Consider the following 13,194-nt stretch of genomic DNA (forward strand, 5'->3'; position numbering starts at 1 on the left):
CTGGTTGGAAGACTGTACTCCAAGAGTAGTTGTCAATGATTCACTGTTGGACTGAGAGGTCCTATTTGGTGGAATCCTGCGGGGGGTCGGTCTTGGGTCGGGTATTATTCAGTATTTTCATTAATGATTTGGATAATGGCGTGAAGAACATGTTTAAAATTTGTGGTTGACACCAAGCTGGGATGTTGCAAGCAGCTTGGAGGACAGGATTAGAATTCAAAACGATCTTGACAAATTGGAGAATTGGTCTGAAATCAAGATGAAATATAAAGTACTTCATTTAGGATGGAAAAACCAAATGCACAACTACAAAATGGGGAATGACTGGGTAGGTGGTAGTGCTACTGAAAAGGACTTGGGCATTATAATGGATCTTAAATTCAAATATATGAAGGGGTGTTTATAAAAAGGATGGTGATCAGTTGTTCTCCATGTCTAGGAGGTAGGACAAGTAGTCATGCTTAATCTACAGCAAGGGAGATTTAGGTTATATATTAGGAAAAGCTTTCTAACCATAAAGGTAGGTAAGCTCTGGAATAGGCTACCGCGGGAGGTTGTGGGATCCTCCTCATGAGAGGTTTTTAATAACAGGTTGGACAAACACATGTCAGGGGGGTGGTGTAGCTGTACTCAGTTCTACCCCAGAACAGGTGGCTGGAGTTGATGACCTCTCAAGGTCCCTTCCTGCCCTACGTTTCTATGATTATGCAAGAATTGCCTTCAACTAACCCGGAAGTATGCATATTCAGTAAAAAATAAAATAAATAAAACAGTTATTAAAAATTTGTTCTAAAATAAATTTTAAATGCTTTTTCCCTCAGACCAAGGTCACAGGCTGGTTTTCAGCCTAGTGCTTTATCACTATTATTTGTATTGTGGTAAGTGCAGTTTCTGTTTGCCTACTGAGCAGTGAAATGGGTATTTAGTGTTTCCTCTCAACTGGTGACTAACAGTCCCCTTTCCAGTCCCATTTCCATAAAAACTGAAAAATTGTGGTAACAGGAAGCATCTGTTTTGTTTTTTGAACAAGTCAATATTTTAAACCTTTTCCTTGTTCAGTATAGTGTGGAAATGGAGACTGGAAACCAGTAGCTGAGAGTTAGCTTGTCAGACGATTTCTATTTTCATGGCAGAAAAGATCTGATCAGAGAAAATAAGTATTTGCTTTATGAAATTGCAAGCACAGGTCTTCACAACTGGAGCTGTATACCAAGCCAGGCAGACGTAGAATCATTAAAAGTAGTTAGGTATTTGAGAGTTGTTTGCCTTTATGCATATGCCTAAAAAGTACTGAAATCCCATTTTTAAAAGAAGGTACATCTCTCCCTTTCGGCTACCTCAAATCCTGTTGGTGGTGGTTTTACAAAGAACTGCTGATAGCTTACCAGATTTAAAGTTATTTAATTTTTTTTCTGTTCAGTTTTTAGTTCTTAAAGTTATGAGTTTAGTCTGGTATGCTACCAGCCAACTCTCCCCCATAAGTATAAACCTATACTTATTTCTGAGAACCTCTTCCACTAGCCCAAGGGCTATTGGTACATGCTGGAGCATGCAAGCAACACAGAGTAGTACCAGCAAGTAGCAGTGGAAGCTGTTTAAACTTAGTCTTGCAGCAGACCCCACCCCTGCATCAGCCAGTCTCCTCCATCAGTATCTCAGGGCAAGGAGGTGAGCAGTCAGGCAGTGGCACCACTTAATGTTGCAGTGTTTTGGGGGTTAGCAAGATGGATATGAACCATCTGTCCTAATTGTCTCCCTTATTCTCACCCGGAGGAGCTAGGAAATGTTGTATGTCAGCTGCTGAGCAAAGTCAGGGTGTAGAATGCTGCAGTCTGGTCAGAAGCTGTAGTGGTTCATCTCTGGGAGTAGATCTGGAAGCTTGGCATAACTACTGTTAACATTCAGAATGTATGCATTTAAGTTCGTGACTACAAAAGGATGAATGTGTGGGGACAGTTTATTTTGAGAATTCTTACTGTTACGTAACCAGATCTTTTTTAAAAAAAAAAAAAAAATTAATTCCCAGTGCAGTTTGTTTCCATGGAAACAGCTTGGAAAAGGTAAACAATGATCCATAGCCATCAACTGTGAACAGAAATTCTCACAGGTTACTTTTGCTGCTGAAAGTGCTGGCTTGTAAAACTATCTAGAATTTAATCTCATATTTAGTGTCTATATCTCTACATAGTTCTTAAGTCTGTAATATAAAATAAATAATAGTAGGTTAAAACCTACTTTTCTTTCTTGACCATTTCAGCCTCCCACTCAGCGATGAGCCTATTGATTTCCCATAGGGCATATTAGACAGATTCCTAACATCTGGAGTTACTCTGGATCTGCACAGTTTGAGCCCTTGTTAACCAAAGATAACTTTTTTAATAATCACTTTATTTTTGAGAAGATTGAAAACACAAGTGGAGAAGCATGATTTGAAAAGTGTTTATTAAAAGTTAGGGATGATCAATTCAGGTACCACAGAGATATGTGCTTCAGAAACAACTTGGATAAATCACATGTTGCGTAGCAAATTGGGTTTACAAGTGAATTACCAAGGTGTTTTCTAATGAGTGACAAGTGCATCTCATAAACTTCTTTGTATGTTTGTACATTGTTTATTATATTACAAATTGTTACATAAATGCACTTTTAAAAAATTGAAAGGGCATCCAGACATATAATATCAGTAGCTCTTAGCCACCTCAGTCGTTCTAAGCCCAAACAATACCACCAAAACTTATTTAACATCTCCTGCTACTTGAAAATCAAGTAGCAACAGAGGAACCAACAAGACTCCCCTGGTCGCAAACCTTAGAAATGAATGAGCCAACGCTCTGCTTTTATGGGATGCTGATATGTCCGCTATTTTTGCTGGTTGGTTTGAGCATTCTTTGAACATCATCTCAATCTTATTTGGGTTATATAGTATACATCAGATTGCTGCTAAATCATACTGAACAGTTTACTAGCAAATTTTAAAACTCCCCAAAAATATTCTCTGTTTCAGGGTATGTCAACGCTGCGGGAGCTGGGAAAAACCACAGAGCAGGGAGTTTCGGAGCCCAAATCAACTGACTTGGGCTCATGCTACAGTGCTAAAAATAGCAGATGTTCCCGCCTGGGCTCCAAGACCCAACCCCCCTTATGGGGTTGCAGAGCCCAGATTCCATTCTGAGCAAGAATGTCTGCCCCATAGTGCGAGCACCACAAGACACAGTCAGTTGACTGGGGCTCTGGGACTTGCTTCCGCAGGATTTTGTGTGGGTGGTGTGTATGGGGTTTTTTTTTTAGTTTTTTCAGTGTAGTTATATCATTAGTGCACAGCCAATCTGTGAAACTCATTACCACAAAAAATTCACTCATTCATTTTCATTCTGGGCCCTCATGTTCTTTTCATGAGGGAAGAATGAAAAGAGATGCCTGATTGGCTAACGATTGAAGGGCTGGAAAAAATGCCTGACAGTGAGAGGTTGAAGGAGTTCAATCTGTTAAATTTATCAAAAAGATCAGAGGTGACTTGGTATTTACACACTGTTATCTTCATGGGAAGAAAACACTGGGTACTAAGGGCTCTTTCTTTCAGCAAAGAAAGGTATAGTAGGAACCAATGGCTGGAAGTTAAAGCCAGACAGATTCAAATTAGAAATATGGCACAGATTTTTGACAGGGGTGACTAACCATTGGAACTCCTGCCAAGGGAAATGGTGGATTCTCCATCTCTTGATGTCTTTCAATCAAGAATAGATGCCTATCTAAAAAATATGCTTTAGTCAAACACAATTTATTGGACTCTGTGCTGGGGTAACTGGATGAAACGCTATGGTCTGTGTTATGCAGGAGTTAAGAATAGATTGTCTAATGGTCCCTTCTGGCCTTAAAATATGAAACTTTGAAAAAACAATCTTGGATCTACTTTCATACTCCTTTTCTCTGAGTTAGATAGTGACTAGCTAGGCAGGGCCATCCTTACCCATAAGCAAACTATGCAGCTGCTGAGCCGTCCAGGAAACCTGCCCCTGCTCTCGCCCCGTGCCCACTCCACCCCTTCCCCATAGTCCCCACCCTTCCTCTTTCCCCCCCTACTCCTCCCCAGCCCTGCTCCCACTCCATCCCTTCCCCAGAGCTACGTCCAGGGGGACTGCAGCAGTGGTCAGGCACGCCTTGCACTTACCGGGCGGCGAGAAGTGAAGTGACCCGGCCCCAGCCCACTCCACGCCGCCAGTGTGTGCTGGGGGGCAGTTTCTCCCTGCCCCCCAAGCCCGCTCCTGCCCCACACAGGCCTTGGGCGCAGCTCCCCCATCCACCCCCACCACAGGGGGAGCTGCTTAGGGCACCACAATGTCTAGGGACGGCCCTGTAACTAGGGTTACCGTAATGTTCAACAGGACAGACTCCTAAACTCCTGTAGTACAGTTTGGCTCCTCCCGAAGTGGCTGCAGCTACTCCAGGTTTCTAGAAGAAGGAGAGAGCATGAAGAGTCGTTCCCAGATGCTCTTTCTAACACAGAAATTTAATCTGGCATCATCTAAGTGCCTTTTTCCTTTGCAGCCATGTCTGTTTGTGGGCGGGGGGTGGGGAGAGACAGGGTGGATGTTTTAAATGTCACATAGTAGTAGATGAGCTGGCACATTGCTACAGCTCGTAAGAGAAGGCAGATGGATTTATTAGTTATTAGTAAAGAGATTACAAAATCAACAAATAGTGAAATCAAAGTATGTGGTAAACTTTAGCTCAAGTCAGCTTACTTGCATGTTGCATTCTTAACCCTAATCCTTTTGGTTCTTTGTCAATTTAGATCAGGGGTCTCAAACACATGGGCTGCATGTGGCCCGTGATGTTATTTTCTGCGACCCACCAGTTCCCCGCAGCACCCCCACCTCTGCCAGTTCCCAGCCAATGGGAGCTTCGGGGGAGGTACCTGGAGGAGCTGTAGTTCACAAAAGCTTATGCTCCAATAAATTTGTTAGTCTTTAAGGTGCCACAAGTACTCCTTTTTCTTTTTCGGATACAGACTAACACAGCTGCTGCTCTGAAACACAGACCCCTGTGCCCCTCCTCCCCCAGGTCCCAGCTGTTTCCCGGAGTGCACCGGGCCGGACCCGCCCCCCGAACCCCTCCTGCAGCCAAACCCCCTGCCCTGAGCCCCCTGCTGCACTCCACACCCCCTCCTGCACCCTGACCCTAAGCCTCCTGCAGCATCCCTGCTGCACCAGCCCCCTGCCCTGAGCCCCCTGCCGCACCCCGCACATCTTCTGCACCCCAGCCTCCTGCCCTGAGCCCCCTGCTGCACCCCTCCTGCACCCCAACCTTCTGCCCTGAGCCCCTGCTGCACCGTGCCCTGAGCCCCCTGACGCACCCTGCACCCCCTCTTGCACCCCAACCCCCTGCTTTGAGCCCCCTGACACACCCTGCACCCTTCCTGCACCCCCTGGGAGCAGGAAGGGGGCGGAGTTGGGGTTGGGATTTCGGGGAAGGGGTTGGAATGGAGCAGGAAAGGGGTGGGAAGAGGCAGGGCAGGAGCGGGACCTCATGGAAGGGGTGGAGTGGTCAATGGTGTGGCCCTTGGGTCAATGTACTAGTTCTCATGTGGCCCTCGTGGTCATTTGAGTTTGCGACCCCTGATTTAGATTATAAACCTAATTTAGCTTGTGAACATTTTAGAACAGGGGGACTTGCTTATTCTAGGTCTATAAAAGTGCGCACGCATACATACATATATACATCCTGGGTTATGACTCTCCTCTTATACCAGATATATATTGGTGTAACTCCACTGATTTCAGTGGCACTGCTGTTCATGAATACTGGTGTTGATATGGGGACAATTAAGCCCCCTGTCTCCAGATATAAAACGATAGAGTATAAATTAGCTGTTACCACTCAAGAAAGAAATCTTGGAGTCATTGTGGATAGTTCTCTGAAAACATCCACACAATGTGCTGCGGCAGTCAAAAAAGTGAACAGAATGCTGGGAATAATTACGAAAGGGATAGATAATAGGACAGAAAATATCATGTTGCCTCTATATAAATCCATGGTATACCCACATCTTGAATATTGTGTCCAGGTGTGGTCGCCCCATCTCAAAAAAGATACATTGGAAAAGGTTCAGAAAAGGGCAACAAAAATGATTACGGGGTATGGAACGGCTTCCATATGAGAAGAGATTTAAAAGACTGGGACTTTTCAACTTGGAAAAGAGATGGCTAAGGGGAGATATGATTGAGGTCTATAAAATCATGACTGGGTCACCAAATGAAATTAATAGGCAGCAGGTTTAAAACAAATAAAAGGAAGTATTTCTTCACACAACGCACAATCAACCTGTGGAACTTCTTGCCAGAGAATGTTGTGAAGGCCAAAAGCATAACGGGGTTCAAAAAAGAACCAGATAAATTAATGGAGGATAGGTCCATCAATGGCTATTAGCCAGGGTGGGTAGAAATGGTGTCCCTAGCCTTGGTTTGCCAGAAGCTGGGAATGAGCGACTGGGGAAGGGTCACTTGATGATTACCTGTTCTGTTCATTCCTTCTGGGACACCTGGCATTGGCCGCTGTTGGAAGACCGGATACTGGGCTAGATGAACCTTTGGTCTGACCCAGTAGGGCCATTCTTATGTTCTTTTTATACTGATATGAAATTTTACTGAAATTACAAGACAGCAGGTATAATACAAAGAAAAGAAAGTGTGAGTGACTTGATAATTTCATTGGCTTTTTAAGTTAGGTCCAAGTTACAGAGAAGATACTGCTTTTTAAAGTATGTTAGGACCTCTGATTCTGTGTCTTTTTATAAATATTTGTATCAGGTGTGATTCTCCACTTTTCCAAATGATAATGGTAGTATTTTGCAATACTTTGCACAGGTTTAAATGGCTAGACAAAATGTAAGACATGGGTGAATAAACTGATTATAGTGTTTTTGTTTTAAATCCTCCAAAAAATACTCCATGTACATTTTTATGGCCAGGAAGCAATTATTACACTTTCTGTTTTCTTTAAGAGTATTTCTTCCTCCCCCCAGTACACGTCGTTTTATGCTGTTGTTCTTATGAGATATTTTTAGAGTGAGAAATCTATGTATGTTTGTATTTCAGATTATCTGTATTTAGGATAACTTTACCATACTAAACAAACTTAGGCCAAATTTTTCAAATCTAGATGCATGTCTTTATGCATTAATTTTTAACCTTGTAAATCAAATGTGCCTGATATTTCAGAATAGATAAGAACACACAATACTCATGGGATTTGTGGAGGTTCCGCATCTCTGAAAATCAGGCTTCACTTTGAGAATCCAAGTTGTAAAATTTTGATATTACTGTTTTAATGCATTTGTTTTGACTGAAGGCTGTTTAACATCAATAACTTTCAAACAGGAAAATCCGATAGATTTGTATGCATTTTTAAGTAAATTGTCAATTGTGTGTCTGTTTTTTCCTTAGATCCAGAAGAACAGTACATTGTTCTGATTTTTGAGACTGGCCTTGATGCTCATGGAAATACAATATTTGAAAAAATTGTTGCTGAGATTGGTATCAGGAATAATATTTCTGATTTCTTTGTGAAAATTCCATTTGAAGAAGCCAATGGTAGGCTTGTGGCCTTTACAAAATCCTTGGAAGACAACTCCAAAGGAAGCACTTCTTCTCATAAAGAAAACAAAATTAAAAATGTAAATATATTTTGTTCTGGACCAAAGGTTTACTCTGAGTTGTGATGTCATTTTGATTTACAAATACTATGCTTAGACGGTGCTGTTTCACTAGGAGCAATTGTCTTTTAGTATATATTTTTTCGTCTTTCTAGATTTTAGTTCAAATATTTCATTTTTGCAGAATTTTAGCTAAATGTGTAACATTAGTACAATTCCAGAAGAGGAAAATTATTTTGCTTCACTCTAGTTAAATGTAATTAGTGTTTTCTTTTCACCGAATTTAACTTCCTAAGAGCTTGCAGAATTTTGAGCTATCACTTTAGTTTGTCTGCCAGTCAGACTGACATATAAGTACCATAAGTGAATTAAAACTATTTTTCTTCCCTTTGTTATGTTAAATAGTTCTTTTAGACCATGGTACTAATGATATTACCACCCTGTCAGTAAAATGCCTCTGCTTAGCCTCTCAAAGCATTTTTTTTAAAACAATGGAACATGTCTCCTTGGGGGAATTTATAAGGATTTAATAATTTAATTTTATAAACTTTGAGTGTACAGTTGGAATAAATATTATATTCATTTTATAAGGTTGTCTCTGAATCCAAAATGCAGCTGCGAAATGCACCTCCATTTCAATTTTTTGATGATGATGATGAAATTGGAGAGCCACATACAGTCTTTATTGGTCCTATAGAAAAGTAAGATGTCTTTCTGTGTTTTTGCAATGCTTTACTACTTTCTGTGGAGTTTCATATTTATTATTTAATGTATTTTTCTTTGCAGGTTGATAGTTTATCCACCTCCTCCTGCTAAAGGTGGTATTTCTGTGACCAATGAAGACCTCCATTGCCTAAATGAAGGAGAATTTTTAAATGATGTTATTATTGATTTTTATTTAAAGTAAGTTTTTTGTTATTTCAAGCTGGTTTTTAACATCTCTTCGCTATGGCTCTTGAAACTTATTTACACCAAAGCTCTGTAGGTCAATTAACATGACTTGGTTTCAAGCCATTTACGTCTGCCAGATTTAAAAGTTGAATTGTTATTTTGTTAAAAGGCTTTTAAATCTTACGGTTTATGTCCTGTCTGACATTTTTCAATTTGAAAACAAGATTCTGCAAAGCTTCTCAATAACAGGAATAATAGTGATAACTAAGTAGGGAAGAAATATAACCTTAGTTTGACCTTCCTCTCTTTAAGGTGAATAAACGTGTTCAGGTTTCAGAGTAGCAGCCGTGTTAGGCTGTATTCGCAAAAAGAAAAGGAGTACTTGTGGCACCGTAGAGACTAACAAATTTATTTGAGCATAAGCTTTCATGAGCTCTACAGCTCACTTCGTCGGTTGCATCCGATGAAGTGAGCTGTAGCTCACGAAAGCTTATGCTCAAATAAATTTGTTAGTCTCTAAGATGCCACAAGTACTCCTTTTCTTTAAACATGTTCAGAATTTTTGTATGCACTAGACCTGAATTTAATTATTTTGATTTATAGAATTTGCTAATCAAAAGCCTTGTAGCAGTCCCTTAGAATGCGATTTTTAAAAATGCCAGTTTTCAACCTATAGTATTAAATGACATAATCGTGTGGTTGAGGTTTGGTGCCTAATATGTTGGAGAGGGTGGGTGTGTGTGTGTGTATAAATTCAATATATTTATTAAAATATTTTTTAGAAGAAAAGAGAAGACTGAGAGCCTCAGTTTTAGAATGTTAATTACTCTTTCTTTTGTAACAGAGCTTTGAGGTTGCTATTTTTTATTTGTATACTATGTCAATGACCCATTAACTAACAAGTTTAAATCTTCTACGTGGTTTGATAACAAAAGAAATTAAACAGAAACCCATAATAAAGGACCATCTCAAACCCACAAGTAATGAAATTTCTTGAGCAAAAATGTTGCCTCGAATTGTGGGTAGCATAGCATTTGTTAGTTTCAGTCTAGTTAGTTTAACTGAGCCATGACACTTTTGTAGTTCATTCCAATTTAATGAGGGGCATCTGAAACCTTTTGGGTGGGCGCTGCTGTCTGGTCAATATGGCCACTATGTGGCAGACTTTGCCAGCTAGTCGAGTAACACAGAGCTTTACATAAAAGAACTGCAGGCATTTTAAAAAAATATAAAAAATAGGATATTTTTCCTAAAACAGGTATTTGGTCCTAGAAAAACTGAAAAAAGAAGATGCTGACAGAATTCATGTGTTCAGTTCGTTTTTCTATAAACGCCTTAATCAAAGAGAGAGACGAAATCTTCATGAAACTTCAAATCTCTCGTAAGTGTGATGTATTAAGTGCTAAACACAATGAAGGCCATTAGAATAGAGACATTACACAAAACCCGTAGAAACAATATATGGAATTGTATTTTAGCTCCTGATTCTAGCTAAAATCTTGGAAGTCTTATCCCAAGAATTATAAATGTAGAATATGCACTACAGATCTTTAGAAATTTTTTCCGCTAGTGCTAATATCATGAAAATATCCCAAAAGGTAGTCTTAAAAAAAAAAAAAAAATAGTCCAGCAAAACAAAGATTACATGGTGCCATAAAATATTGTATAATGATATTGAATATTTATTCTCTGCTTTTGGTGTCTTCCAGAGTACAGCAGAAGCGACATGGGCGAGTAAAAACATGGACACGGCATGTTGATATTTTTGAGAAGGATTTTATTTTTGTTCCCCTTAATGAAGCGTAAGAAAGAACTGCCTTTTATTAATTTTATACAGTAGAAGTTGTTTGGATTGCCAATTTTTAAATGAAAAGTATGCTTACAGCGATTGCACTTGAAGTTACAGCAGCCTTCCCTGTTTCATATGTTGAGTGTTTATCTCAAACTGGTAAAAACTTCCAAAAATGGAAGGACAGTGCGACTGTCATAACACATGAATTATTAGGAAATATGGAGATTGAGCAAAAATGAAAGAATTTTCCTGAGAGAGATCTTACTTTTCACCTAGCTTTACTTAAAACTTTCGCTTCTAATCTGATTTTAGTCAGTACTGTTGGGGTTTTTAACTTTTTACAGTGAAAGCTTTTTTTTTTAACTGATGGATTATGAGACGACCCCCCCCCCCCCCAAGGCATTCAAGTGGTCTGCTCTTGGCTCCAGCTGTATCCACAGCTGATACAGTTTATTATATATTATTTGTATTACCGTAGCACCTAGGAGCTCTAGTCTTGTGCTGGGTCCTGAACAAACAAAAACAGTCCCTGGTCCCAGGAGTTTGCAATCTAAGTACAAGACAAGAGATAACGGATGCAGACAGACTGGGGAGTACAAGGCAACAGAGAGACAGCATTGGTCAACATAATAGGAAGTGAGGCTGCTGGTATGCAGAAACAACAGTCATTAAGTTTTTTGTAGGCATCACAGTAAAGGAGAGTTTTAAGGAGAGAGTTGAAGGTAGGTAATGCAGTAGTCTTGCAGATGTTTATGGGGACTGCCTCCCAAACATGTTGGGGTAGCATGGGAGGAAGCATGAAAGTATGTTTGAAAATTTAACAGTTGGGCAAGAGAGACTACTCTTATGGGCCAATTGGAGGTGAATACTGACAGCTAAATAGCAAATGAGAGATGATAGCTTGTGTGGGGATGGACTGTAAAGGGCCTTGAAAGTAAATACCAACAGCTTATGTTAGATTGGATAGAAAGGGGGGAACCAACGAGTGGATTCAAGAGGTGACATCAAAGTGACAGGTTAAGAAAATGATCTTTGCAGCTGTATTCTGAATGAATGTGAGCAGGGTAAAATTGCATTTGTGAAGACCAGAGAGAAAGATGTTGCAGTAATCAAGATGTGAGATGATGAGAGTGTGGCTGAGAGTTTTAGCTGTGTGGATGAATAGAAAGGCTGTATCTTAGAGATTTATGCAGAAAGAATCACCAAGATTTAGATATAGCCTGGATATAAGGATCTAAAGACAGGTCCAAGTTGAAGGTTACGGGCCTGAGGCCTTGTCAACACTACAGGGGAAACTGGATCTCAGTTACGCAATTTGAGTTACATGAATAGCGTAACTCAGATCGACGTAACTTTGATCCTACTTGCCGTGAGGTCCATACTACATGATGTCGACGAGAGACACTCTCCCGTCGACTCCCCCTACTCTTCTCGATCCGGTGGAGTATAGGAGTCGACGGGAGAGTGATCTGTGGTTGATTTAGTGGGTCTTCACTAGACCTGCTAAATCGACCACCGATGCATCGATCGCCACTCATCGATCCCTCCGTAAGTGTTGACAAGCCTTGAGTGACAATACAGATGGTGGTGGTGTCCATAGTGACTCAGAGAGGAGGTAGTGAGGAGGGTTTTTTGGGGAGAAGATTGAGATCTGTTTTTGCAGTGGTGGGCTTGAGCTGTCAGGTGGGCATCCATGAGATGGCAGAGACAGGTTAGGATTTAGTCCGTACAGAAGGAGACCGGTGTGGAATAGATCTGTTGAATCGTCAGCAAGAGAAGATAGTTGAATTTTTGTTTGTGGATGAGATTTCCCAGAGATAAGGTATAGAGGAAGAAGAGAAGGGGACCAAGGACAGAGTCCTATGGAACCTCCACAGACAGTTGGAGAGCAGAGGAGAAGGTTCCTCCAAAGGACATACTGAAGGAATGACTAGAGAAGTAGGAGGAGAACAAGGAGAAGCAGAGTGACAGAAGCCAAGGGAGGACAAGAATTCAAGAACATCGTCAACTGTGTAAAAGATGGCTGATCAAGGAGCATGAGGATGGAGTACTAGTTCAGAAGCTATCTGTGACATGGGAGAAGGAGATGTGAGTTGTAGAAGGGGAAGGAAGAACGTTCTATTTTGTCGGTTTTCTCTTGGAAGAAATTGCCAAGAATCTGCATGGAGAGGGACGTGGAGGCAGTTGAAATTCTTGTCTTCATCACTTTATTTAGGTGTAATTATTTTCCTTAATCTTTTTAAACCATCACTTTCCCTGTGTAAAAAGGCAGACTGAGTGTAAGCCTATACAGCAAAGGAAAACCCATGACTGGCCCTTGCCAGCTGACTCGGGCTTGGGCCATGGGGCTGTTCCTTTGTCATGTAGACTTCTGGGCTTGGGATGGTGCACGAGCCCTGTGAGCCTGAATCGACTGGTATGAGCCAGCTGCAGGTTTTTCTTTGCTGTGTAGACATACCCTTAGACATCTGCAGCTGGCCTGTGCCAGCTGACTTGGGCGTAGGCTAAGGGGCTGTAACTGTGGTGTAGATGTTCAGGCTCAGGCTGCAGTCCAAATTCTGGGACCCTCCCCCCTAGCAGGGTACAAGAGATGGGCTTGAGCCCAAATATCTACATTGCAGTTAAATAGCCCCGCGCGCCTAAGTCCTGCAAGCCCAAGTCAGCAGGCACAGGCCAACCATGGGTTTTTAATTGTAGTGTAGACATATCCTTGTTGACTTCTTAATGGTCGTCAGGGAACATTAGTGTTAAGTACTTCTCCAAGGATGAAAGCACGTTACCTTCTGCTCCCCTAACCTTCCATCAAAATGAGCAAAAATATCAAGGTAATTCCCAAACTCATTTCCCCTTTTAGAAACAT

General features: G+C 41.0%; 1 protein-coding gene across 4 annotated transcripts in view; it reads left to right on the forward strand.

Annotated features, from left to right (window-relative positions):
* SENP6 (SUMO specific peptidase 6) overlaps positions 1-13,194 on the forward strand; it is a 152,751-nt gene that overhangs the window by 109,089 nt on the left and 30,468 nt on the right. For all 4 annotated transcript variants that reach the window (XM_074948006.1, XM_074948008.1, XM_074948009.1 and 1 more), the window contains 5 exons: positions 7,443-7,672; positions 8,243-8,352; positions 8,438-8,554; positions 9,801-9,923; positions 10,252-10,344. In XM_074948006.1, coding sequence (XP_074804107.1) covers positions 7,443-7,672; positions 8,243-8,352; positions 8,438-8,554; positions 9,801-9,923; positions 10,252-10,344 — 673 coding nt within the window. The remainder of the gene's footprint in view (positions 1-7,442; positions 7,673-8,242; positions 8,353-8,437; positions 8,555-9,800; positions 9,924-10,251; positions 10,345-13,194) is intronic.

Source organism: Natator depressus, chromosome 3 (assembly GCF_965152275.1).
Source record: "Natator depressus isolate rNatDep1 chromosome 3, rNatDep2.hap1, whole genome shotgun sequence".
In the NCBI taxonomy this organism is placed as follows: Eukaryota; Metazoa; Chordata; order Testudines; family Cheloniidae; genus Natator; species Natator depressus.